Source organism: Petaurus breviceps, unplaced genomic scaffold (assembly GCF_028583685.1).
Source record: "Petaurus breviceps papuanus isolate PSGF00001 unplaced genomic scaffold, PetGlider_PUasm1.0 90895, whole genome shotgun sequence".
NCBI lineage: Eukaryota > Metazoa > Chordata > Mammalia > Diprotodontia > Petauridae > Petaurus > Petaurus breviceps.
Window position 1 is genome coordinate 32187759 of NW_027187372.1, and position 23625 is coordinate 32211383.

The 23625-nt window shown below is 38.3% G+C and overlaps 1 protein-coding gene and 1 long non-coding RNA gene across 3 annotated transcripts in view; one reads left to right on the forward strand and one right to left on the reverse strand.

The window, feature by feature from the left end:
* Positions 1-3590, reverse strand: part of PM20D1 (peptidase M20 domain containing 1) — a 34040-nt gene extending 30450 nt beyond the window's left edge. For both annotated transcript variants that reach the window (XM_069074698.1, XM_069074697.1), the window contains exon 1: positions 3245-3590. In XM_069074698.1, coding sequence (XP_068930799.1) covers positions 3245-3485 — 241 coding nt within the window. In that variant the 5' untranslated portion in view covers positions 3486-3590. The remainder of the gene's footprint in view (positions 1-3244) is intronic.
* Positions 3591-19119: 15529 nt separating this feature from the next.
* LOC138151187 (uncharacterized) overlaps positions 19120-23625 on the forward strand; it is a 24104-nt gene continuing 19598 nt past the window's right edge. The window contains exons 1-2 of the long non-coding RNA XR_011165758.1: positions 19120-19448; positions 19657-19754. This is a non-coding gene — a long non-coding RNA (uncharacterized lncRNA). The remainder of the gene's footprint in view (positions 19449-19656; positions 19755-23625) is intronic.

Genomic DNA, 23625 nt, shown 5'->3' on the forward strand with positions numbered 1-23625 from the left:
ATGACCTGGGGATCGATTCTGGGCTCAGACACTTAGCACCCACCAAGAAACACCTGGCCGATGTATATATACACACACACACATATATATATATATATATATATATACACACAAAATAGTGATATTATATGGATTACTACATAGGTAGATAGGTAAATGGAAAGATAAGATAAATGGGTAGATAGATAGATATAATGGATAGAGAGCCAGGCCTGGAGTCAAGAAAATTCATCTTCCCAAGTTCAAATCTGGCTTCAGACCCTTACTAGCTATGTGACCCTGGGAAAGTCACTTAACCCTGTTTTCCTCAGTTTCCTCATCTGCAAAATGAGCTGAAAAAGGAAAATGGCTAACCACTCCAGTGTCCAGAAAACACCAGATGGGGTTACAAAGAGTCTGACACAACTGAAATGAACTGAAAATATCAGCAACATAGAGGATCACAGATCCAGAACTGGTTCTTGGAGACCAGCCAGTCCCACTCTCTCATTTGATGAAGAAACTGAGGTCAGGTAGGTTAAGTAACTTGCCCAAGGTCATACAGCTGGCAAGTGTCAGAGGAAGGATTTGAACAGGTCTTTTGGCTCCTGAGTCAGTGTGCTTTCCACTATACCAAGCTGCCTATCCTAAAGGAGAAAATACACTAGTCTCTGGGGTGAGACTCAGAATCAAATTCAAGCTCTGATATTAGCTGTGTGACCCTATCCAAGTTACTCTGGTTCTCTGAGACCTAGTTTCCTCATTACAAAACAAGACTAACAATACCCGTACTATTTGCCTCCCAGGATGATTATAAGGAATCTACTTGATACACTTAAAAAGAACCATAGAAATGTATACTATTTTTGTGCCCAGCTCAGCTATCCCTGGTCAGGGATTTTTAAAACACATCTTCCTGCCACACTCTGGTTTAATCTTTTGTTTTGTTTTTGCTTTTTGGAGGGGGAAGGTAGAACAATTGGGGTTAAGTGACTTGCCCAAGGTCACACAGCTAGTTTTGTGTTAATTATCTGAGGCTGGATTGAAACTCAGGTCCTCCTGACTCCAGGACTGGTGCTCTATTCATTGTGCCACCTAGCTGCCCTTTTTTGTTTTGTTTTGTTTTAATCTTTTTGGGGGAGGCTGGAGAGCTTTGCTTTCCTTGGTTAATAAAAAACATGGAAATTTTAACTGAATTCTACAGTAGATAGAATTCTAGATTTTTCTTTTCTCTCTCTGCTCATCTTGCATTAAGGTGGAAGGATGCTGAAAGCCATTTTAGGCTTAGCTCTAGCCAAGGGCAACCATTTTTTTTTTTCAACTTCAACACCTTTCTTAGAATTAAGTTGAATGGTTCTAGGACCATATATCTCCATATGATTCAAGGGCTAAGGAGTTCTGTGAAGGCAAAATGAAGAACAAAACTAGAAGCAATGGGTGGAAGTTACCAAAAGACAAATTTAGGCTTCACATAAAACAATAAGAGCTGTGCAAAGATGGAATGAGTAGCAGACTCCTTCCGCATTAAGAACTTCCTGTAACCACTAGACAGCCACTGGCTCAGTATGTGGTAGAATTGGTTTTTGTTGAAATATGCATCAAATGAGGTGGCCTTTGAGTTCTCCAACTTTGAGATTCAAGATGTTGAAAGCATGATTAGGGACCCAGATAGTATCTTTAATAATTTCCCTATGGAGCATGGTGACTGAGATTTTCTAAGTATCGAATGCTTCTTTCTGTCAAATATGCTCCTTAAAGCTAGTTTCTAGCAGTCACAGCAGTCTGGGTTCCTTTTCATGAGAAGAGAATGTGGCAAAGACTGTGTGGGGCAAAGACTGCTTCCTCTTCCCATCTGACATCATTTCCCTCTTACCCCAACCTGCTTCATAACTTTATCTACCTGAGAGTCATGCCATGCCATGCTATAGGAGTGTGACATCTTTGGAGCAGAAAGAGGGGCATCCCAGATTCCGGCCCAGTTCTTCAATAACAAAGGGGGTGATATTTAAGATGATACCTGGGTGGGGGGAGGGGCACCAAGAAGAGTGGCAGGAGACAGAATGACTAGGCACTAAGGGAAGTAGTGTGGAGCTAAGGTTGAGAGAGAAATATGGAGGTTGGAGTCCAGTAGGGAAGAGCTAGACAAAAAGGGCCCTGAAGTTCTTTGGCTGGAGTGACTTATTTCACTGATACAAGGAGATGCCTGGGCATCAGAAGAAACTGGAGTTGAGTAAGCAGCGTTGGATAGTGAAAAGAGTCCCAAGATGAGATGGGGGTTCAAGTTCCGCTTTTATGTGACCCTGAGCAAATTACCTACCTTTTGGTACAAAACAGGAAGAAATGATAACTGGATATTTGAACCAACTTCCTTACAGTTTGTAGGAAAAAAAATCAAATAACAATTCTTGGTCTTTTGGGGGAGGGAGGAGGCAATGGGTGTTAAGTGACTTGCCCTGGGTCACATAGCAAGTGTCTGAGGTCAGATTTGAATTAACGTCCCCTTTTGAGTCTTAAAAAAAAAAGGCACAAATTTCAATTATTAATGACACAAAACAAGACAGGGACTAGCCATACAACCATGAAAATGAACAATCTCTAACCTTAAAAAAGACTATAATCGGTAGAGGGTGTGAGATAGGTACACAAATAAGTAGAAGTTAGAAAATGACTAGAAGTCAGAGTAGGTAGAGATATTACAAGGATGAAAGGGATGTTTCTTTCTTGTGGAGATCAAAGAATTATTAGCTTTTTAAGGTCTTTGGATCTATCCCTTGCCATTACCACATTCTTTGTATAATAATTATTTGTGTATAGGTTATATCCATCTCCTCTCCCCCCATTCCTTTCTCTCCCTTTCTCACAGCAGACTGGGAGATCCTAGAGGGTGTGGAATGGATCCGTTTCTCATTTTAATGCCCCTAAAATTTAATAAAGTGCTTTTGCACCAAGTAAGCGTTTAACATATATAAATCCAGTTGTTAACACTAACACTACCACTACTACTCAGGAAATAGGGGCAAATGGGATGCGGGGGGTGTGGGGGATGGGGTGGGAAGAAGTTTTGGGGTGGGGAGGGGAATAAAGAAGATTTCCAGGGAATCTGTGAGAAGCAGCTAGAGACCCAAGGGAAGCAGGCCTTGGGGCCACAGAAGGTGTCTGGGATCTGTCTACAGGCAGCACAGCCAGGGGATCTTGATGAAACTGGGGCCACCCCAGGTCTCGGGAGTTGAGTGCCCGCAGGGGACGGGAGGGGAGGGGAGGTCACCTTTCAATGCTTCTTTCATAGCTGTCAGTTCCGTTTCGGTGAACTTTGCAGGGACCCTGGACGCTCCTGAGCGCCCCCAGTCTCGCAGCTCGTCCGGACCCGGGAAAGTGGCGGTCCGGAGCAGCAGCACAGCCACTAGGGCTAGCAGCGTCCCCATCACCCCCATAGCCAGCACCCGGACTCCTGCTTTGGCGAGCCCGCCGCGTGAGCCCGCGGTGGCGGCCGCACCACGGTGGGGCATCTTCACGCGGTTCCAGCCACTGCCTGCTGAAGTTTGGACTCTAGCGTGCAGACGCCGAGCTCTATCAGCCCCCCACTATCCTGGCTCCATCCCTACTCCTGACTCTGACCAATAGCAGAGAGGGGGGAGTATCAGTTTAGCCAATTACGACCGCCCAGCCAAGCCCCTAGGTTTGAAAGGCTTTTGGGGAAGTGTAGTTTTCCTGACCGGGGAAAGACAGATGTAGTGCAGAGGTGAAGGGCGTGGTGTCTGAAAGCTTGGGGCTTGCCCGTACTGTAACCCGCTGCTAGGCTTCTTATTCCCTTTGATACATTAAATAAAGATAAGAACTCCTACGCGGAGTCCTTCTAGAATGCTTCATCCTGACATAAAAGCGACCCTTAGCTCAGGAAAGGTAGGTCCACAAAGGCTTCTCTTACGGTCCTGTTCTTCCAGGACAATCACTCCAGAATAGTAGCGGGGTGATTTTTTTTTTTTTTAATATTTAGTACTTCTCAAAGTCCATCTAATTTGTTGTAGAGGGGGTGTGATCTGGAGGGAATAGTCATACTAAGGAAGGAATAACTGCTCCGGAGTTAAAGAGAGTTCCTGAATACAGAGGGTCAGAATATGAGTGGGTCCTTGCCAGTATGACCATGTTCGTCCTTTGTCCTCCTACTGCAAACCAGTATGTCAGGTTTCTTCTTGAGTCCAGACAAAAATGATCTCTCTCCTTTCAAAATGCTTTTCCACCCCATCATCACTGGTTTATTCTTCCAGTTTCAGACTCACTTTTAGCCCATCAGCAATCGGCAAATCAGTGCCCTTCAGCCATGTCTGTGTATAACCTTAGTGAACTGACTAATTCCAGTCAAAGTAGAAGAGGGAGTTGAAAATATCACATTGTTTCCCCTATTACCGAAAATAGGAATAGTTTAACATGACACATTCCCTGCCTCTCCATCCCTCACCCCCAACAATTTCACCAAACATATCCCTTGAGAAGACGGTATTCTTTATACCTCTTGGGCAATTGTGTGACTATGTAAATGAAGTCTGTCGATGAGGATTTGCTCATTCCCTTCTCATATTTTCATAAAGGATACTCTTCATGTGAATACAAATTATTATTATAAAGATTTTTTTGGAGGGCAAATGGGGTTAATGACTTGCCCAAAGTCACACCGCTAGTAATTGTGCCAAGTGTCTGAGATCACATTTGAACTCAGATCCTCCTGACTCCAAGGCCGGAGCTGGATTCACTGCACCACTTAGCCACCCCCAGAAAGATCTTTTTAGAAATAAGAAAGCAGGCATATGGATTGGCAGTTGCTGATGTCATCAGTCTCTGTTCCTTTTTTATAGTAAATAATTCATGACATTTTTCATTCTATTGGAATTTTCCCCACTTTGAAGTGCTTCAAAAAAATCTATCTTTGAGTGGCTTAAAGTTGTATCAAACAGTGGCTTAAAGTTGTGTCAAACTCCAGCATAAATTTTCTTGGCCATTCTTTCTAACTTTACCTTTTGACGTGCCATTTGTACTTTTTATAAAATCGTGGGCACCAACATGTTAGAGTACAGATATGGTAGGGCCCTGCTGTTATTGATAATGACAACAAATTACTATATGAACACTGGTAGATCTGTCCCATTTTGTACCAATTTGTGGTCCTTTGAATTTCATTTAGAAGTACTTCCAGAATTTCACTTAGTTGGATTTCATGCCAACTTTTCTTTTACATTGCTTTCCCTTGTTTTGTGAGGCTAATCCTCCTAGCTAAAGTTTTGTAATTATCTGGATATTGGCTAGGGTGGTTTGTAGGCTCCAGAATAAAGATGCAAATCTATAGCCTCAATGGTTTCTTTTTTGTCTAAAAGATAATTTATTGTACATATTTTATTTACAGTTTTGTACACTATCATAATATGAATAGGACTGCTTTTCTATTTGAGCCATTTTTTTTAACCAAAGCAAAATATAACCTAAGTAATACAAAGTGTTAAAAATACAGCATAAGATACAAAAACAGACATACTATATCTAGTTAGGAATGTAATCATGATGTTACATTTTTAAAAATCCACAATTATGTTTAGGAAATCACACAAACATACATCACTGATTTGACTAAAATGCATAAATTTGTGGCAAAGCTCTGTTACAACCCCCCCCCAATAACCAAAATTACCAAAGAATGCACAAAATCAATATTTATTCCACCTTTATGTCATATACCCAAATCCTTCACCAATGTTATATGAGGAAAAAAAATTAAACAAACAAAAAAACAAAAACCCAAATGAAATCAGAATCACTGATATTATCAAGTAGGTAAACAAATAAATTAAATCTAGTAGTCATCAGCATAGATAACAGCAAAAAAAAATAATGTTGTAAGAAAGAAACAAAGAAAATTTATAGCCTCAATGTTTGAGGAAACCCAGAAAGGCAATTCTCTGGGAGAGCTTGGCAAAGTATGGTTCTTGGACTGTTGGGAGTCCTTAGACCCTTTCAGGTGGTTTATAAGATAAAAACTATTTTCATAATAATACTAAGATGTTATTTGCACATTAAAATATTTCTTCCTTTTCCAACTATATGCCTCTGTGAGGCTGCATTTTATTCATATACAGTATGTTCTAAAAGTTTTATCTCTAAATCTTTTATGACACCCTATACTTGAACCAAAACAATATACAGCAACAGACTGAATGCAGAAGCAGATATAAGAATATAGCTATCTTCTATTAAGCCAGATCTAAGAGACTCAAAAGAGATTTACAACAATGTTATTTTTCTCACTAAAATTTTTTTGAGGAAAGAGTATTTTTCCTAAAAATACGTCAACATGAAATGAATTCATTATTTTTTTAAATGAATCACTCAACAAACACATATTTTAAAATGTATTAATTTTAATTTATAACATACTAAATATTGATTGATATAACCCATATAAACAAAACCTCTTTGGAGACCTTAATAATTTTTAAGAATGTAAAGGGATCTTGAGTCCAAAACGTCTGAGAACTATGCTCTAAATTCTTTTAAATTTTTTTTGCAAAGAATAAAGGGGCAGCCAGGTGGCTCAGCGAGTAAGAGCACCAGCTCCAGTGTTGCGACGACCTGGAGATCGAATCCCGGGCTCACACACTCAGCACCACACCCAGAAATAACTGGCCATGTAACCTTGAGCAAGTTACTTAACCCCGATTGCTTAAAAAAAAAATACTTTTACTAAATAAAAACCTGTGACCCTGGAGATTTTTAAAATTGTGGAAACTAGATTCAATTTAATTAATGTTTATTAAGTGCCTACTACATTGTGTTGGCTCCGGGAATAGGGAAATAAAACCAATCCCTGCCTACAGAGGGAGATAGCACTAGTTATCCGTTCTCTAAGAGGACCAAAATGACATCACTGTATTGGGGTCAAGGTACAGTGTGTACTGTCTGGCTGTGACTGATCAGACCAATATGAACTCAGAAGACTCTATCATAGGTTGAGTATGAATAATCCATAAGAACATTTGGAGTCTCTAAGTTTGTGCATCTCATATTTCTTTTGAGCTATGGCAATTCTGTTTTGCTCATAGAGCATAGCACCTTCTTTGATGCAGCATATCCTGCTGGGTGGTCCTGTGCCAGTGTTTCCCATGTCTCCCAATCAATTCTAAAATTCGTCAGAGAAACCTTGAGAGTGTCCTTGTATCACTTGCCTTTGGTGAGTTCTCCATAAAAGTGTTTTAGGCAAATGTACATTTGGTATTTGAACAATGTGGCCAACCTATTCTCTGCTCCAGATTTTGAATGCTTGTCAGTTCAGCTCTAGAAAGGACCTCAGTGGCCAGTATCTTATCTTGCCAGGCGATCTTCAGAATCTTCCTAAGACAATTCAAATAGAAGAAAAACTTCCAGGTTTCACAGGATACAACAAAGAGGCCAGCACAGTGGCTCTGTAGACCTTCAGTTTGGTAGTCAAATCCCTCTTCTCTCCCATACTTTCCTTTGGAGCCTCCCAAACACTGAACTAACTCTAGCAATGTGTGCATCAACTTCATTGTCTGTGTGGACATCTGTGGAAAGCATCTAAGTGATAAGTTAAAATGATAAAGATAAGTGAATCTATCCACAGCATTCAAAATTTCTCTATTTGCTGTAACCAATGTATTCCATGTATGGATAGTGTGGTTGCTGGCTGGTGGAGAACCTCTGTTTTCTTGGTGTTAATTGTTAGGGCAGAATAAGCATGCATAGCAGAGAATCAATACATCCTTTGTTGCATCTCAGCCTCAGAGGCTACATTGAGTGCACAACCATCTGCAAACCAAAAGTCGTGCACCACCTCTTCTTGCACTTTACTCTTGGCTTATAGCCTTTTCAAGTTAAATAATTTATTGTCAATGAAGCAGCTGACCTTGATGCTGTTTTCATGCTCACGGAAGGTATCCAACAACATCACAGAAAACATCATGCTAAAATGCGTGGGAGCAAGCACATAGCCCTGTTTCACTCCATTGGTGACGAGGAAAGTTCAAGAGCATCATCCATTGGTTGGTTGGTTGTTGTCCTTTGTTCTTGAAGAGGACTAAAATGACATCGCTATGGCAGAGTCAAGTTACAGTGTGTCTGACTGTGGCTGATGAGACCAATATGAGTTTGGAATGCTCTACCACAGGTCGGGCACAAATAGTCCATGTGAACTTTCTGGTTGGATTCTCCAAATTTGCACATCTCATGTTTCGTTTGAGTTATTTCAATTCCACTTTTCTCATAGAGCGCAGTACCTTCTCTGATGAGGGCATGCCATGATGGGCAGACCTGTGCTAGTGTCTCCAGAACCTGTACAAGCATGCTGTCATGCAACTGTTGTAAAATACTGATGAACTTACCTGGGCAACTAGGTTTTGCCATGATTTTCCATAAACCTTCATGACTGACAGTATTAAAGGCCTTGGTCAGATTGATAAATATTGTATACATGTTATGTTATATTCCTAGCATTCTTCCTAAGATTTTGGGCAGCAAACAGCATACTGGCCCTTTCTGAAGCCATATTGGCTCTTGGGTAGATGATCATTTTCCAGGTGAAGGATAGGTCTATTAAGAAGGACTCTGACTGAGAGAAACTACCCTGTGATTGTCACAGGAACAACTTATTTCATTTTCCTTTATAGAGATAGACAATGGAGGCAGCCTTGAACTCTTGGGGAATGACCTCCTTTTGCGATATAACCTGGAAAATTTCAGTCATCTTTTCTAGGAGTCTTGCCTTATAAATTTCAGCTGGAATAGAATTAGCACCTGGTACCTTGCCATATGAGAGGAGTCTAATGACATTCAAAACTTCTTCTTTAGTTAGAAGTTTGGCTAGAGAGGGATTGACTTCAAGCTGAGGTATACAGTTAATGGCTTTAGCACTGATTGATGATGTTTTGCTGAGAACTCTATGGAAGTGTTCAGCCCAGCCCTCCAGGATCATGTCCTTATCATTAATCAATGTGGCTCCATCAGTACTGAGCAACTGAGATACACCATAGGTCTTTGACCCATAAATAACCTTCAGGGCATCATAAAAATGCTTTGGATTGTTTCTATCAGTATAAAACTGAATTTCATCTGCTTTCTCACTGAGCCAAGAATCCTGTATCTCTATAAACTTCACTTGCACTTACTTTTTTTTTTTTTTTTAAGCAATCGGGGTTAAGTAACTTGCTCAAGGTTACACGGCCAGTTATTTCTGGGTGTGGTGCTGAGTGTGTCTGAGCCCGGGATTCGATCTCCAGGTCTTCTCAACACTGGAGCCAGTGCTCTTACTCGCTGTGCTACCTGGCCGCCCCTACTTGCAATTACTTTTGATGGAGTTAAATGCTGCCTTCTAAGAGAGAGACAAATAATTCTGCTAGTAAACCCAGTAGAGTTCTCATTTTTCATTTAGCAGCTTTTGAATTTCTCCTTCATTTTGGTCAAGCCAATCTTGATGTTTGCCAATGTCCTGGCCCACACAAATAAATACGATGCTGTAAATCAAATTTCTGAAAGCTACCTACTCCTTTTCTCCTCCACTGTTGCCAATCCTGTGTTGGCTCACCTTTCACTCCAAATTAGGAATGAACTGTTCATTCTAGAAATACTCTAAACAGTTGATGTTAAGTGTTTTAGTAGTTTTCTTGCTTTGAGACTGTTTCTTCTCTTGATTGTGAGTATTTATCTTGGAGAGGATAAGTCTATGATCAGTCCAGCATTCTGAACCATACATTGCCTTCATCACTTTCACCTCCTGTCTGTCTCTTCTCTTTATAATTACATAGTCTGCTAAATGTCAATGTTTGCTGTGAAGGTGGATCCATGAAAATTTATTGTGTTTAGGTCAATGGAAGACTGTTGATGATGAGAAGATCATGAGAAGTATAAGTCTTCAGTAGTAAGTGATCAGTTACTGTTTCCAACTCCATTACTCTCAAGGATTCCCTGATGTGTCTGATAGTCTGTGCCTCCTCTGGAGTTAAAGTCACCCAGAATTACAAGTCTGTCTTCTTTCAGCACATTGATGATGAGGGTCTCTACATCTTTATAATTTTTTTCTTTGACCTCATTAGGATTTGTCATGATGGGAACATAAACATTGATGATGATGGCATGTTGCTTTTCTGCAAGTGGCAATCACATTGTTATGAACCTAATGTTTACTCTTTTTGGGAGGAATACATGCTTGTTGGTTAGATTAGTTTTTTCTTTAAAAAATGTATTTATTTACTTTTAGTTTACAACATTCAGTTCCCCAATCCCATGAGTTTCAAAATTTCTCCCCCTTCCTCTCCTCCCCCTCCACCCCCCCTCCGCCATGGTGGTATGCAATCAAATATAGGATCTATAAATACCTTCACATTAAACATTATTCAGATTGTAAAGAAGGATTATAACCAATGGAGTGAACATTGAGAAAGAGGAAACAAAACAAAACAAAAAAAGAGAAAGAGCAAGTAGTTTGCTTCAGTCTGCATTCAATCTCTGTAATTCTTTCTCTGAATGTGGCTATCTCTTTCCATCATGAGTCTTTTGGAATTGTCTTATAACCTTGCATTGCTGAGAGGAGCCCAGTTTATCAAAGTTAGTCGTCACACATACATTATGTCTGTAATTGTGTACACATTTCTCCTGTTTCTGCTCTTCTCACTCAACATCAGTTTATATAAGTCTCTCCAGGTTATTATGAAGTCCATTTGCTCCTCATTTCTTATAGCACAATAGTATTCCATTACATTTATATACCACAACTTGTTTAGCCATTCCCCAACTGATGGGCATCCCCTCAATTTCCAATTCTTTGCCCCCACAAAAAGAGCTGCTATAAATATTTTTGTACATATGGGTCCTTTTCCCACTTCTATGATCTCTTTGGGATACAACCCTAGAAATAGTATTACTGGGTCAAAAGGTATGCACTTATTCATAGCCCTTTGGGTATAGATCCAGATTGCTCTAAAGAATGGTTTAATCAGTTCACAACTCCACCAACAATGCATTAGTGGTCCAAGTTTTCCATATTCCTTCCAGAATTTATCATTATCCTGTTTTGTCATCTTAACCAATCTGACCAGTGAGATGTGGTACCTCAGAGTTGTTTTGATTTGCATTTCTCTAATCAATAGTGATTTAGAGCATTTTCTCATATGCTTATAGATATCTTTAATTTCTTCCTCTGAAAACTGCCTGTTCATATCCTTTGACCATTTATCAGTTGGGGAATGACTTGTATTCTTATAGATTTGACTCAATTCTATGTATATTTTAGAAATGAGGCCTTTAGAAGAGACACTGGTTGTAAAAATTCTTTCCCAATTTTCCACTTCCCTTTTAATCTTGGTTACATTTGCTTTATTTGTACAAAATCTTTTCAATTTAATGTAATCAAAATTATCCATTTTGCATTTCATAATGCTCTCTAACACTTGTTTGGTCATAAAATCTTCCCTTCTCCATAAATCTGATAGGTGAACTATTCCTTGCTCTCACGGATTGCTTATAGTCTCAGCCTTTATACCTAGATCGTGCACCCCCTTCAACTTGATTTTGGTATACAGTGTAAGATATTGGTCTAACCCCAGTTTCTGCCATACTATATTCCAATTTTCCCAGCAGTTTTTGTCAAATAGTGAGTTCTTATCCCCAAAACTGGGGTCTTTGGGTTTATCAAACAATAGATTACTCTAGTCATTGACTGCTGTATCTTGTGTACCTAATCTATTTCACTGATCCACTACTCTATTCCTCAGCCACTACCAAGTAGTTTTGATAACTGCTGCTTTATAATACTGATTAAAATATGGTAAGGCTAGGCCACCTTCCCTAGCATTTATTTTCATTAATTCCCTTGATATTCTGGACGTTTTGTTCTTCCAAATGAATTTTGTTACTATTTTTTCTAGCTCTATAAAATAATTTTTGGTAGATTGATTGGTATGGCACTAAATATGTAATTAAATTTAGGTAAAATTGTCATTTTTATTATATTAGCTCGACCTAGCCACAAGCAGCTGATGTTTTTTTTTCCAATTATTTAGATCTGACTTTATTTGTGTGAAAAGTGTTTTGTAATTGTGTTCATATAGGTCCTGGATTTGTTTTGGCAGGTAGATTCCCAAATATTTTATAATGTTTACAGTAACTTTAAATGGAATTTCTCTATCTCTTGCTTTTGGATTTCATTAGAAATATATAGGAATGGTGAGGATTTATGTGGGTTTATTTTATATCCTGCCACTTTGCCAAATTTATTTATTGTCTCAAGTAGTTTTTTATTTGATTCTTTAGGATTCTCTAAGTTTATCATCATATCATCTGCAAAGAGTGATAGCTTAGTCTCTTCTTTGCCTAACCTGATTCCTTCAATTTCTTTTTCTTCTCTTATTGCTACTGCTAACATTTCTAGTACCAAATTGAATAAGAGGGGTGATAATGGACATCCTTGTTTCACCCCTGTTGTCATTGAAAATACTTTTAGCTTATCCCCATTACATATACTATTTGCTGATGGTTTTAGATGGTTTTATTATTTTAAGGAAGACTCCATTTATTCCTATACTTTCTAGTGTTTTTAATAGGAATGGGTGTTATATTTAGTCAAAAGCCTTTTTCTGCATCTATTGAGATAATTGTATGGTTTCTGCTAGTTTTGTTGTTGATGTGATCAATTATACTGATAGTTTTCCTAATATTGAACCATCCTTGAATTTCTGGAATAAATCCTACCTAGTCAAAGTGTATTATTTTTGTGATAAGTTGCTGTAGTCTTTTTGCTAATATTTTATTTAGAATTTTTGCACCTATATTCATGAGGGAGATTAGTCTATAATTTTCTTTCTCTGTTTTATCTCTTCCTGATTTAGGTATCAGTACCATATTTGTGTCATAAAAATAATTTGGTAGGACTTCTTCTTCACTAATTTTCCCAAATAGTTTGTAGAGTACTGGAATCAATTGTTCTTTAGATGTTTGATAGAATTCACTAGTAAATCCATCTGGCCCTGGAGATTTTTTCCTAGGGTGTTAACTGATGGCTTGTTCAATTTCTTTTTCTGAGATGGGGTTATTTAAGTAATTCACTACCTCTTCAGTTAATCTGGGCAACTTGTATTTTTGTAAATATTCATCCATTTCCCTAAGATTGTCAAATTTATGTGCATACAATTGGGAAAAATAATTCCTAATTATTGTTTTGATTTCCTCTTCATTGGAGGTAGATTCAACCTTTTCATTTTTGATACTCTTAATTTGGTTTTCTTTCTTTTTTTTTTTATCATATTGACTAAGGGTCTATCAATTTTATTGTTTTTTTTTCATAAAACCAGTTATTAGTTTTATTTATTAATTCTATAGTTTTCTTAATTTCAATTTTATTAATCTCTCCTTTGATTTTCAATATTTCTAATTTAGTATTTAATTGGGGTTTTTGAATTTGTTCTTTTTCTAGGTTTTTCAATTGCATGCCCAATTCGTTGACCTTCCCTTTCTTTAATTTAATCATGTATGCACTCATGGATATAAAACTTCCCCTAAGAACTGCCTTTAATGCATCCCACAATTTTGGTATGTTGTCTTATTATTATCATTCTCTTGAATGAAATTGTTTCTATAATTTCTTGTTTGACCCACTCATTCTTAACGATTAAATTGTTTAATTTCCAATTAGTTTTTAGTCTATCTTTCCATGGCCCTTTATTGCATATAATTTTTATTGCATCATGATCTGAGAAGGATGCTTTTAATATTTCTGCCTTACTGTATGGAATTGTGAGGTTTTTATGCCCTAGAACATGGTCAGTTTTTGAGTATGTGCCATGAACCACTGAGAAGAAAGTATATTCCTTTTTATCCCCATTCAGTTTTCTCCTGAGATCTATCATACCTATCCTCTCTAAAATTCTGCTCACGTCCTTAACTTCTTTCTTGTTTATTTTGAGGTTGGATTTATCAAGTTCAGAGAGGGGGAGATTAAGGTCTCCCACTAGTATAGTTTTGCTATCTATTTCTTCCTCTAATTCTTTTACCTTCTCCTCTAGGAATTTGGATGCTATACCACTTGGTGCATATATGTTAAGTAATGATATTGCTTCATTCTCAATGGTGCCTTTTAACAGGATATAGTTTCCTTCCTTATCTCTTTTAATTAGGTCAATTTTTGCTTTTGCTTTATCTGAGATAAAGATTTCTACCCCTGCTTTTTCACTTTAGCTGAGGCATGATATATTTTACTCCAGCCTTTTACCTTTACCCTGTGTGTATCCCTCTGTTTCAGATGTGTTTCTTGTAAACAGCATATTGTAGGATTATGATTTCTAATCCATTCTGCTATCCATCTCCGTTTTATGGGAGAGTTCATTCCATTCACATTAACAGTTATGATCGCTATCTATTTCTTTCCTTCCATCCTATTCCCTCCCCTGTTAATGCTCATATTTTCCCCCTTTTCCCTTCCCTCCTTAATAGTTTTCCTTTTGACCACTGCCTCCCTCAGTATTCCCTTATCAACTCCCCTCCCTTTTCCCCCCCTCCCCCCTTACTTCTTCCCTTCCTACTAACCCCCACCCCTTTCTAGCCCTTTCCCCTTCCTACTGCCTGTAGGATATTTTTATACTTAATGAAGTATGTTATTTCTTCTTTGCACCAAGAGTGATAGGAACAAATCTCATTCGAAGCTCCTCTCCCTCCCCTCTTTCCCTCTAAAATGATACTTTTTGTGTTTCTTCTCCAGAGTCCAATGCTTAACTGGTTGTTATTCCCTCCTTGCACCAGAACCAATGAGGGAAAAGCTCATACGATTCTCATCTCCCTTCTTTCTTTTACTCTGCTATATTGTTTTTATGACTCTTTGTGTGGCATAATTTCCCCTTTTCCATTTCTTTCATTCGTCTTCTTCCATTGCAGTCCTTTTGTAGCCCTTAATAAGATTTTAAAAAATCATTTTGTGTATTTTATACTCATACCCTCTACTTGTCTATAAAGAGTTTGCTCTTATTAAATAGCAGGGTATGTGTGTGTGTGTGTATGTGTATGTGTGTGTTTACCTTGCTTATCTTTCTATGTCACTCTTGCATCTTGTAATTGGAGGTCGAATTTTCCATTGAGCTCTGGCTTTTTCATCAGGAAGGTCTGGAACTCTGTTATATAGTTGAAATACCATCTCTTTGCCTGGAAGAATATGCTCAGTCTTGCTGGGTATGTGATCCTTGGTTGTAACCCAAGCTCTTTTGCCTTCTGGAAAATTGTATTCCACTGCCTCCTATCTTTCAGTGTAGAGGCTGCCAAATCCTGTGCGATCCTTACTGTGGACCCTTGATATTTGAATTGTTTCTTTCTGGCCTCTTGAACTATTTTCTCTTTTGCCTGGTAGTTGTGGAGTTTGTCCACAACATTTCAAGGACTTTTTAGTTTGGGATCTCTTTCAGCAGTTGTCTGGTGGATTCTCTCGATTTCTCTTTTACCCTCAGGTTATAGTATCTCAGGGCAGTTTTCCTTAATAAGTTCTTGAAGAATGTTGTCCAGTCTCATTTTTTCATCATGATTTTCTGGTAGGCCTGTGATTCTCAGATTATCTCTCCTGGATCTGTTTTCCAGGTCAGTTATTTTTCCATTGAGGTATTTTACCTCTTTTTCTAATTTTTCATTCTTGTTGTTTTGTTTGACTAATTCTTGGTTCCTCATAGAGTTATTTGTTTCAATTTGGTTGATTCTAGTTTTTAGCAAATCATTTTCCTTGGTTAATTTTTGGAGCTCCTTTTCCATATCATACACTTTTCTTTTTAGAGAGATGTTTTCTTCATTATAACTTTTTTCTAATTCTGCAATTTTGGTTTTGAGAGAATTATTCATTTTGTCTTCTATCTCTCTCATTTGGTTTTCAAAGTTCCTTTTGAGCTCATCTAGGAGAGTTTTCTGTGCTTGGGATCCATTCCCTGTTGATGTTTCAGCTGTGGGTGTGGAGTCCACATTGTCTCCCTCTGAGTTTGGTTCCTCCCTCTGAGGATAGTAGGACTCCAGAGTCTTTGTAGTCTGCTTTCTACCCATTATGAGGCAGGGCCCTAGCCATGCCCTTCCTCTAGGGATCCCAAGCCTTTACTGTAGAGGGTTTTGTCCTGGGGGAATAGTTACTATGTTTTCAGGTGGGGAGGGGGGTGGAGCAGGCGAGGTTCACTCTGTCATCCTGGTCTTTGGAGGTCCTGATAGGGGCTTTAAAAAAAATTTCTGGGCTATGAAGGAGTAGCCCCAGAAGTATTTGCTGTCCCAGACAGGGGTCCCTGCATTTGGGTCTTACCTTGCTCTTTCCAGTACCAGCCCTTTGGTGATAGGCCTGGTAGTAGCCCTTGTGGTTGGTGGGATGACTTGCCCCCTGAGTTGATCAGGCCTCTTCTGGGCCTGCCTCTGCAGGCTGTGCCTTCCAGGCCTGCCTCTGCATGCCATAGATCTTCTTTTCTAAAGGAAAGTAACTCAAAATGGGTTAACAATCTTGCTTTAATCAAACATATGTCATTTACCTAGTTCAGGGGAAACCCCGAACTTCAGAGAATACAAACAAGTTACAAGCAGAAGTTACAGACAAACAGTTCAGCAGACAGGCTTCCAACTGTCTGACTATTACATCCATATCTAGTCAGTTATCAGATGGGGAAGCACCAGCATATGGGTTTTCAAAGCCAGGGGGCTCAATGGCTACCCAGAGTCTCATCTGGTCAAATCATACAACACTTCTCAAAGTGATCCCCAAAAGAAAATCTCACATAAGGGTATAGCCTTCTCCTGGATCAGAGAATGTCACAACCCTCTTGTCCCACTGCCCAATCACAAAGCATCAAAGTGTGGGCATTACTGAAAAACAAGCCTCCTGCCACAGGCTCCATGTGACCACATTCAGCCTATTAGGGGGCAGAGTATATTTTCGAATCAAGGAAGGTTCTCAGAGTCACTTAAGCCTATCAAAGGGCCTAGGGGCAGGGAAGATCTTAAATTTCCATTCCCATAACATCCCCCTATTATACTGTTCCCCTAGTACATGGTCAATTTTTTGTTTATGTGCCATATACCACTGAGAAGAAGGTATATTCCTTTTCATCCCCATTCAATTTACTTAATTTACTTATTGAATCTGTTTCCCATTTTCTCTTTTTAATGTAAAAATTGGAAGAGTTGCCTCTTATTTATCCAAGGCCAGGGTTGATCCTTTCCTTCCCACCCCTTTTATTTTCTTGTATAGGGCAAGGGATGGCTTATTTCATTTTCATATATCCCCAATTCATGAAACACGGCCACTTAAAAAATTTGTAGAATTCGATTATATTGAATTTCTCATTTTCAATAAAGAAAAATTGGAACTTCTTTCTTTAGGAAGTTGGCAGTATTTCGTATTATTCTCCCCCTACTACTTTCCTGGAATAATATCCTTATTTCGTAGTTTAGATATAGCTGTAAAGATCGTTCAAGCTATCAGAGCCCACAGTTGAGTCATTCTGAATGGTGGCCAAAGGGAAATATAATCAGCTTCCATAGATGTCAATAAGATGAGCCAGAGTGTTCACAGTAGATTAAGTCACAGATGAAAGCCTTGTCAATTCACCAATAAATTTGCAAGGAGCCACTGCAGTGGAAATATGGACTCTCATCAGGTCAGAATTCTGTACCAGGGATATTTGTCAGGGAGCTGAAGCTAGGTGACACTGTGGATAGCATGCTGGACCTGGAGTCAGGAAGACTCATTTTCCTGAGTTCAGATCTAGCTATGTGGCCCTGGGCAAGTCACTTGACCTTGAGGAACCTCAGTTTCTTATCTATAAAATGGACTGGAGAAGGACATGGCAAACCACTCCAATATCTCTGCCAAGAAAACCCCAAATGGGGTCAGAAAGAGTTGGATACAACTGATCAACAACAAAAATCTTCATGGGGGTGAGGGAAGACAGAACTAAGAAATCATCAACCTCACCAAGAACTATCAATTTGTTGGTCTCGCTAACCTCCAATGAACTTCCCTTTAGAGTATAAATGTTTAAAAAACAAAACAAAACTCATTCACTCATATTTTCTAACATCATGGATGCAAGCCTTTGCAATCATGGGGTATGAATAAAAGATATATTGTACTTTTCAACCACAGAGATACAGGTAACAGAAGTTATGTAAACATATAAATTGTAAGTAAATATGCTTACATTAAATGTGTAAATTTTGCAAAGCATTAATTTAGAAAAATCTGATTTCAAAGGGCAATGATACCAGAGGATAACTTGTTCAGTTTATTGTGAGGATTATAGTCCAAATGAGCTACAGGGAGTGATGAGCCAATTTCCCTTGATTAATAATCACCTCAGGATCCCATTCTCTACTGAATTTCCTTTCTCTTTCTCTGTGTATTTCACTTGTGTCTATTTCTCTTTCTGTCTTTTCTTTCTCTTCCTCTATCCCTATCTCCCTTCTATTCTACCTTCTTGGTCTGTTTTCCCCCTCCCTTGTCTTTATGTCCTCCCTTCTGTTTTTTCCTTGGTCTGTGTCTCTGTTTTTCTACATTTCCTTTCTTTGTTCTCACTCCCTTCCATGATTTTCTTTAATCCACAATGGTTTATATTATGAAACTAGATTTGAAAAAATACTTAAATATAATTTTATTGATATCATTGATTGATTTGTTTTCATATCACCTATACTTTACCCTTTACCCTCTTCCTCCATTCATAAAGAATGAAAAAGAAAAAAACACTCAATAAATCAAGACATTGAAAAAACCTAATATTATATGCATCATTCCACACCTATGGTACCTGTTCTGTGTAATGAAGTAGAAGGTCCCATTTCACAACTCCTCTTGAGGGCTAAGCTTGGTCATTATAATTTCACAGCATCCAGGTTTTATTGTTTTGATACTGTTCTTTCTATTTACATTGTTGTAGTCATTTTGTATATTATTTTCTTGAAATTATCTTTAAGAATGCACTTATTGAATCTGTTTCCCATTTTCTGTTTTTAATGTAAAAATCAGAAGAGTTGCCTCTTATTTATCCAAGGCCTAGGGTTGATCTTTTCCTCCCCCAACACCCTTTCTTTTCTTCTATAGAAAAAGGTTGCATAACTTCTCCCTCTCCTCCTCCTAAATAACACACTTCCTCCCTTGCATAATACATTGGTCTCCTATGAATATGGAATGGCAGTGCATATGATTCCTGTGTTTTTCGTTATGGCTGACAAGATCAGTCTGTGACTGACTGTATGAGAATTACTCTTTGCTTTGGATGGCAGCCATTACTTTTGTTGAGCTTGTTCTGAGAAATGTACTTTGATTTGCCAAATGTGGGAAGCCTTTGCTCTGAACAAACAGCCACATTCTGGGCTGAATGCTAGTACTCTGGGATTTCTGCCTCTCTCTTTGCCTAGGAGATTGAAGCAATGCTCTCCATCTGCAATAAAAGTACTATATTTGGCCTTCCCTGCTTGGGGTAAGTTCATTTTAGCTCCCTCTCCAGTAGCTGTTTGGGTATCCTGTGATATTGCCCATTCTTTACAAGCATTCAGCCCAGCTGAGTTGTATTACTGGGAGCCAGGCTTAAGTGGGGGCTTAGAGGAAAGGGCTCTGATTTGGAATTAGAACACCTGGGGTTAACTCACTTCCCAATTCTGGACTTCATTTTTCTCATCTTTTGTTAGGGGGTGATATGGCTGGACCGGGTGACCTTTGAGGCTCCTATTCCAATTCTAAATTCTCTGAAAACCTATAGTTGTGGAATACAACCACTTTTCTTCAGGTAAGATTTGCCCCGTTTTTAAATTAGAAAGATAGCTGATCAAACTGGGGGGGGGGGACTTCTATAAGAAATGATCCCTAATTAGTTTTATTTAAAAAAAAATTTTTTTTAAGCAATCGGGGTTTAGTAACTTGCTCAAGGTTACACGGCCAGTTATTTCTGGGTGTGGTGCTGAGTGTCTGAGCCTGGGATTCGATCTCCAGGTCATCCCAACACTGGAGCTGGTGCTCTTACTCGCTGAGCCACCTGGATGCCCCTGATCCCTAATTCTTAAAGTGCTGAAGTGCCTTATCTATATTTAAGAAAAGGGAAAAAATTCCCTAGGTTCAGGAGAGTTTAGGATATCTATTCTAGATTTTTCTGTAATGTTTGAATGTAAGCATCTCACCATAAAACAGATTGAGGAAAAACATAAAGTTAATTATTACCTGATGATGGGGGGTACCATGTTTTAACAAACAACTCTCCAATATATACAGGATAGACTTTCAAGTTTAATCTGCATTAATAATATTTTCTCCATCACTTAAGTCTATCTAAACAATCAACCAACAAAACAATAAATCAAGCCCTTATTTGTAGTATCTGCCAGTTCCTGAGGTATGAGGTAAATGTTCACACTTAAAATTTAACAGTTGACTGCTGGTGGTATAAGTTGGCACACTGTTACAAGGGTCACTTAAATTAGATTGGTTTTCATGGTTGAATATCTTCTTTTACAGAGGAGTATATAATTTGTGGGAAAAGACTGAGAGTAAAAATATTGAGGCAGCAGTGAAAAAACTTTTTAAAAATAGATATGCTTCAACTAAACTGGCTTTTACACTATGAATTGTGGGAGGTAAACTCTGTTCTAGTATCAGTTTGCTGATCCTATGTTACTACCTACCATTCAATTCTAGGACTTAGGTAGAAGGACATTTCTGTGGTTGGTTTCAGGTCTGTGCTGTCCTTTCTTCACAAAGAAGAGATTAATCCCATGGCCATGCTTGCAAATTATCCAGGGTCCCTCTTTTTTCTTCATCTATACCTCAATATCTTTCTACTCTATCCCTTATTCTCTCCTCCTTTGCTCTTGTACCTGTTGAAGGCCAACTCTGTTCATCATTCCCTTGATCCCTTCCTTTTCCTCTGGGAGCTTGTTCCTACAACCAGTAGGAACCTGCAACCTTCAATCTCTCTTTATCCAGTGGCTACTTCCTTGCTACAGTTTCTATAAATATGTAGCAGGTTTCACTTATCTCTTAAAACCCTCCACTTGAAATTTTATACTTCCTCGAGCTATCATCTTATATCTTTCCTCCATTTTTTAGCAGAACTTTTAGGAAAAAAACTTTCTGTAGTCCACCTCTACATCCTTACCACTACTTGTGTGAAACTATTCTCTTCTGCCTTACAAACGATCTCTTAATTGCCCAACCTTTGTGGAATTGGTGCATTTTGACCGATGGTCCTTTATTTCAGTCCACATCCTTTGTGACCTTTCTAGATCTTTTGACATTTGACCACTCCCTTTTCCTGGATATTTTCCTCCCTGTTTTTTTTATTTAAATTTTATTTTTCAATTAATAAGTGTTTATCTTCTATTCCACTCCCATTGCAAACAAACAAACCCTTGCAGCAAATATACATAATCAAGCAAAATAAATTTGCACATTGTCCATATTCAAAGTATGTTTCATCTTGGGTCCATTAGCTCTCTGTTAGGAGGTAGGTAGCATGTCCCATCATTGGTGCATTGGAATCATGGTTGACCCTTTCATGATTGTTATGGGAATGGGAATCTAAGATCTTCCCTGCCCCTAGCCCCTTTGATAGGCTTAAGTGACTCTGAGAACCTTCCTTGATTTGAAAATATACTCTGCCCCCTAATAGGCTGAATGTGGTCACATGGAGCCTGTGGCAGGAGGCTTGTTTTTCAGTAATGCCCACACCTTGTTGCTTTGTGATTGGGCAGTGGGTCAAGAGGGCTGTGACATTCTCTGATCCAGGAGAAGGCTATATATACTCTGATGTGAGGTTTTGTTTTGGGGCTCACTTTGAGAAGAGTTGTGTGATTTGGCCACATGAGACTCTGGGCAGCCATTGAGCCCCCCAGCTTTGAAAACCCAGATGTTGGTGCTTTCCTCTCTGGTAACTGACTAGATGGGGATATAATGGTCAGACAGTTGGAAGTCTGTCTTCTGATCTGTTTCTCTGTCTGCTTGTAACTTGTTTGTATTCTCTGAAGTTCGGGGTGCTGACCTTTTTCCCCTGAACTAGGTAAATGACATATGTTTGATTAAAGCAAGATTGTTAACCCATTTTGAGTTGCTTTCCTTTAGAAAAGAAGATCTAAGAACCTGTGTTGGCAGCCACCCTGAGTATGCTAGGGTGCTTGCTGCTACAATGATCATAGTTCTTTTTTTTTTTTGAAATTATTTGTCTTGACAATGTTGGTGTTATTGTATAAATTATTCTCATTTCTTTTCACTTCACTCTGTATCAGTTCTTACAAGTATTTCTGGTTTTCTCTTCCCTTTATCACAATAGTATTCCATTGTATTCAAGTACCATAATTTGTTTAGTCATTCCCCAATAGATGGATACCTCCTTTGCATCCAGTTCCTTGACATCACAGACACAGACACACGCATGCATGCACACACGCATGCATGCATGCAAACACACAAAATCTGTTATATTTTTGTACATATGGATCCTTTTTCTTGTTCTTTGATCACTTTAGGGTATCCATGGGTCAAAGAGTATGCACATTTTAGTAATTTTGGGGGCATAATTCCAATTACTTTTTGGAATGCTTGGACCAGTTCACAGCATCATCAGGAGTATACTAAAACAAACAAAACCTGTTTTCTTATAGCCATTTCTCATAGTTTTCTCTAGCATTTATCATCTTCCTTTTTTTGTTATCTTTGCCAAATGATTGGAGGTAAGTTGGAATCTCAGAGTTGTTTTAATTTAATTAGTAATTTGAGAATTTTTTCATATGATTATTGATAGCTCACAGATTGCTATTGATACTTACTTTGAAAACTGCCTGTTCATATCCTTTAGTTATTTATCAGTCAGGGAATGACTCTCATTCTTATAAATGTGAGTCAATTCCTTATATGTTTTGGGAATGAGACCTTTTACAGATAAACTTGTAAATCTTTTTATCTGCTGTTTTCCTTCTAATTTTTGCTGCATTGATTTTATTTGTGCAAAATTCTTTAATTTTATGTAATCAGAATTGTCTATTTTATCTTCTGTGATATCCTTCATTTGGTTATGAACTCTTCCCCTATCCATAATTCTGAAAACATATTTTTCCTTTTTCCTCTAATTTATTTATGATGTGGCTTTTCATATCTAAGTATATAGCCATTTGAATCTAATCTTAGTGTATGGTGTAAAATGTTGGCTATGCCTACTTTCTTCCACACTGCTTTCCAATTACCCTGGAAATTTTTGTCATATAGTGAGCCATTACTTCGGTAACTGGAGTCTTAGGTTTTATTGAAAGCTTAGTATTTGGTTTGTTTGTTTTTTAAATCGAATCTGTTTCCACTTCTCTATTATCAACCAAATAATTTTGATGATTACTTCTTTGATTTCATATCTGGTGTTGTTAGTTTCTCTTCTTCTTCTTTTTTTCTTCTTTCTTTTTCTCCTTTTCTTCTTTCTTTCTTCTTTTTTCTTCTTTCTTCTTTTTCTCCTTCTTTTATTCTTTCTTCTTCTTTCTTTCTTTCTTTCTTTCTTTCTTTCTTTCTTCTTCTTCTTCTTCTTCTTCTTCTTCTTCTTCTTCTTCTTCTTCTTCTTCTTCTTCTTCTTCTTCTTCTTCTTCTTCTTCTTCTTCTTCTTCTTCTTCTTCTTCTTCTTCTTCTTC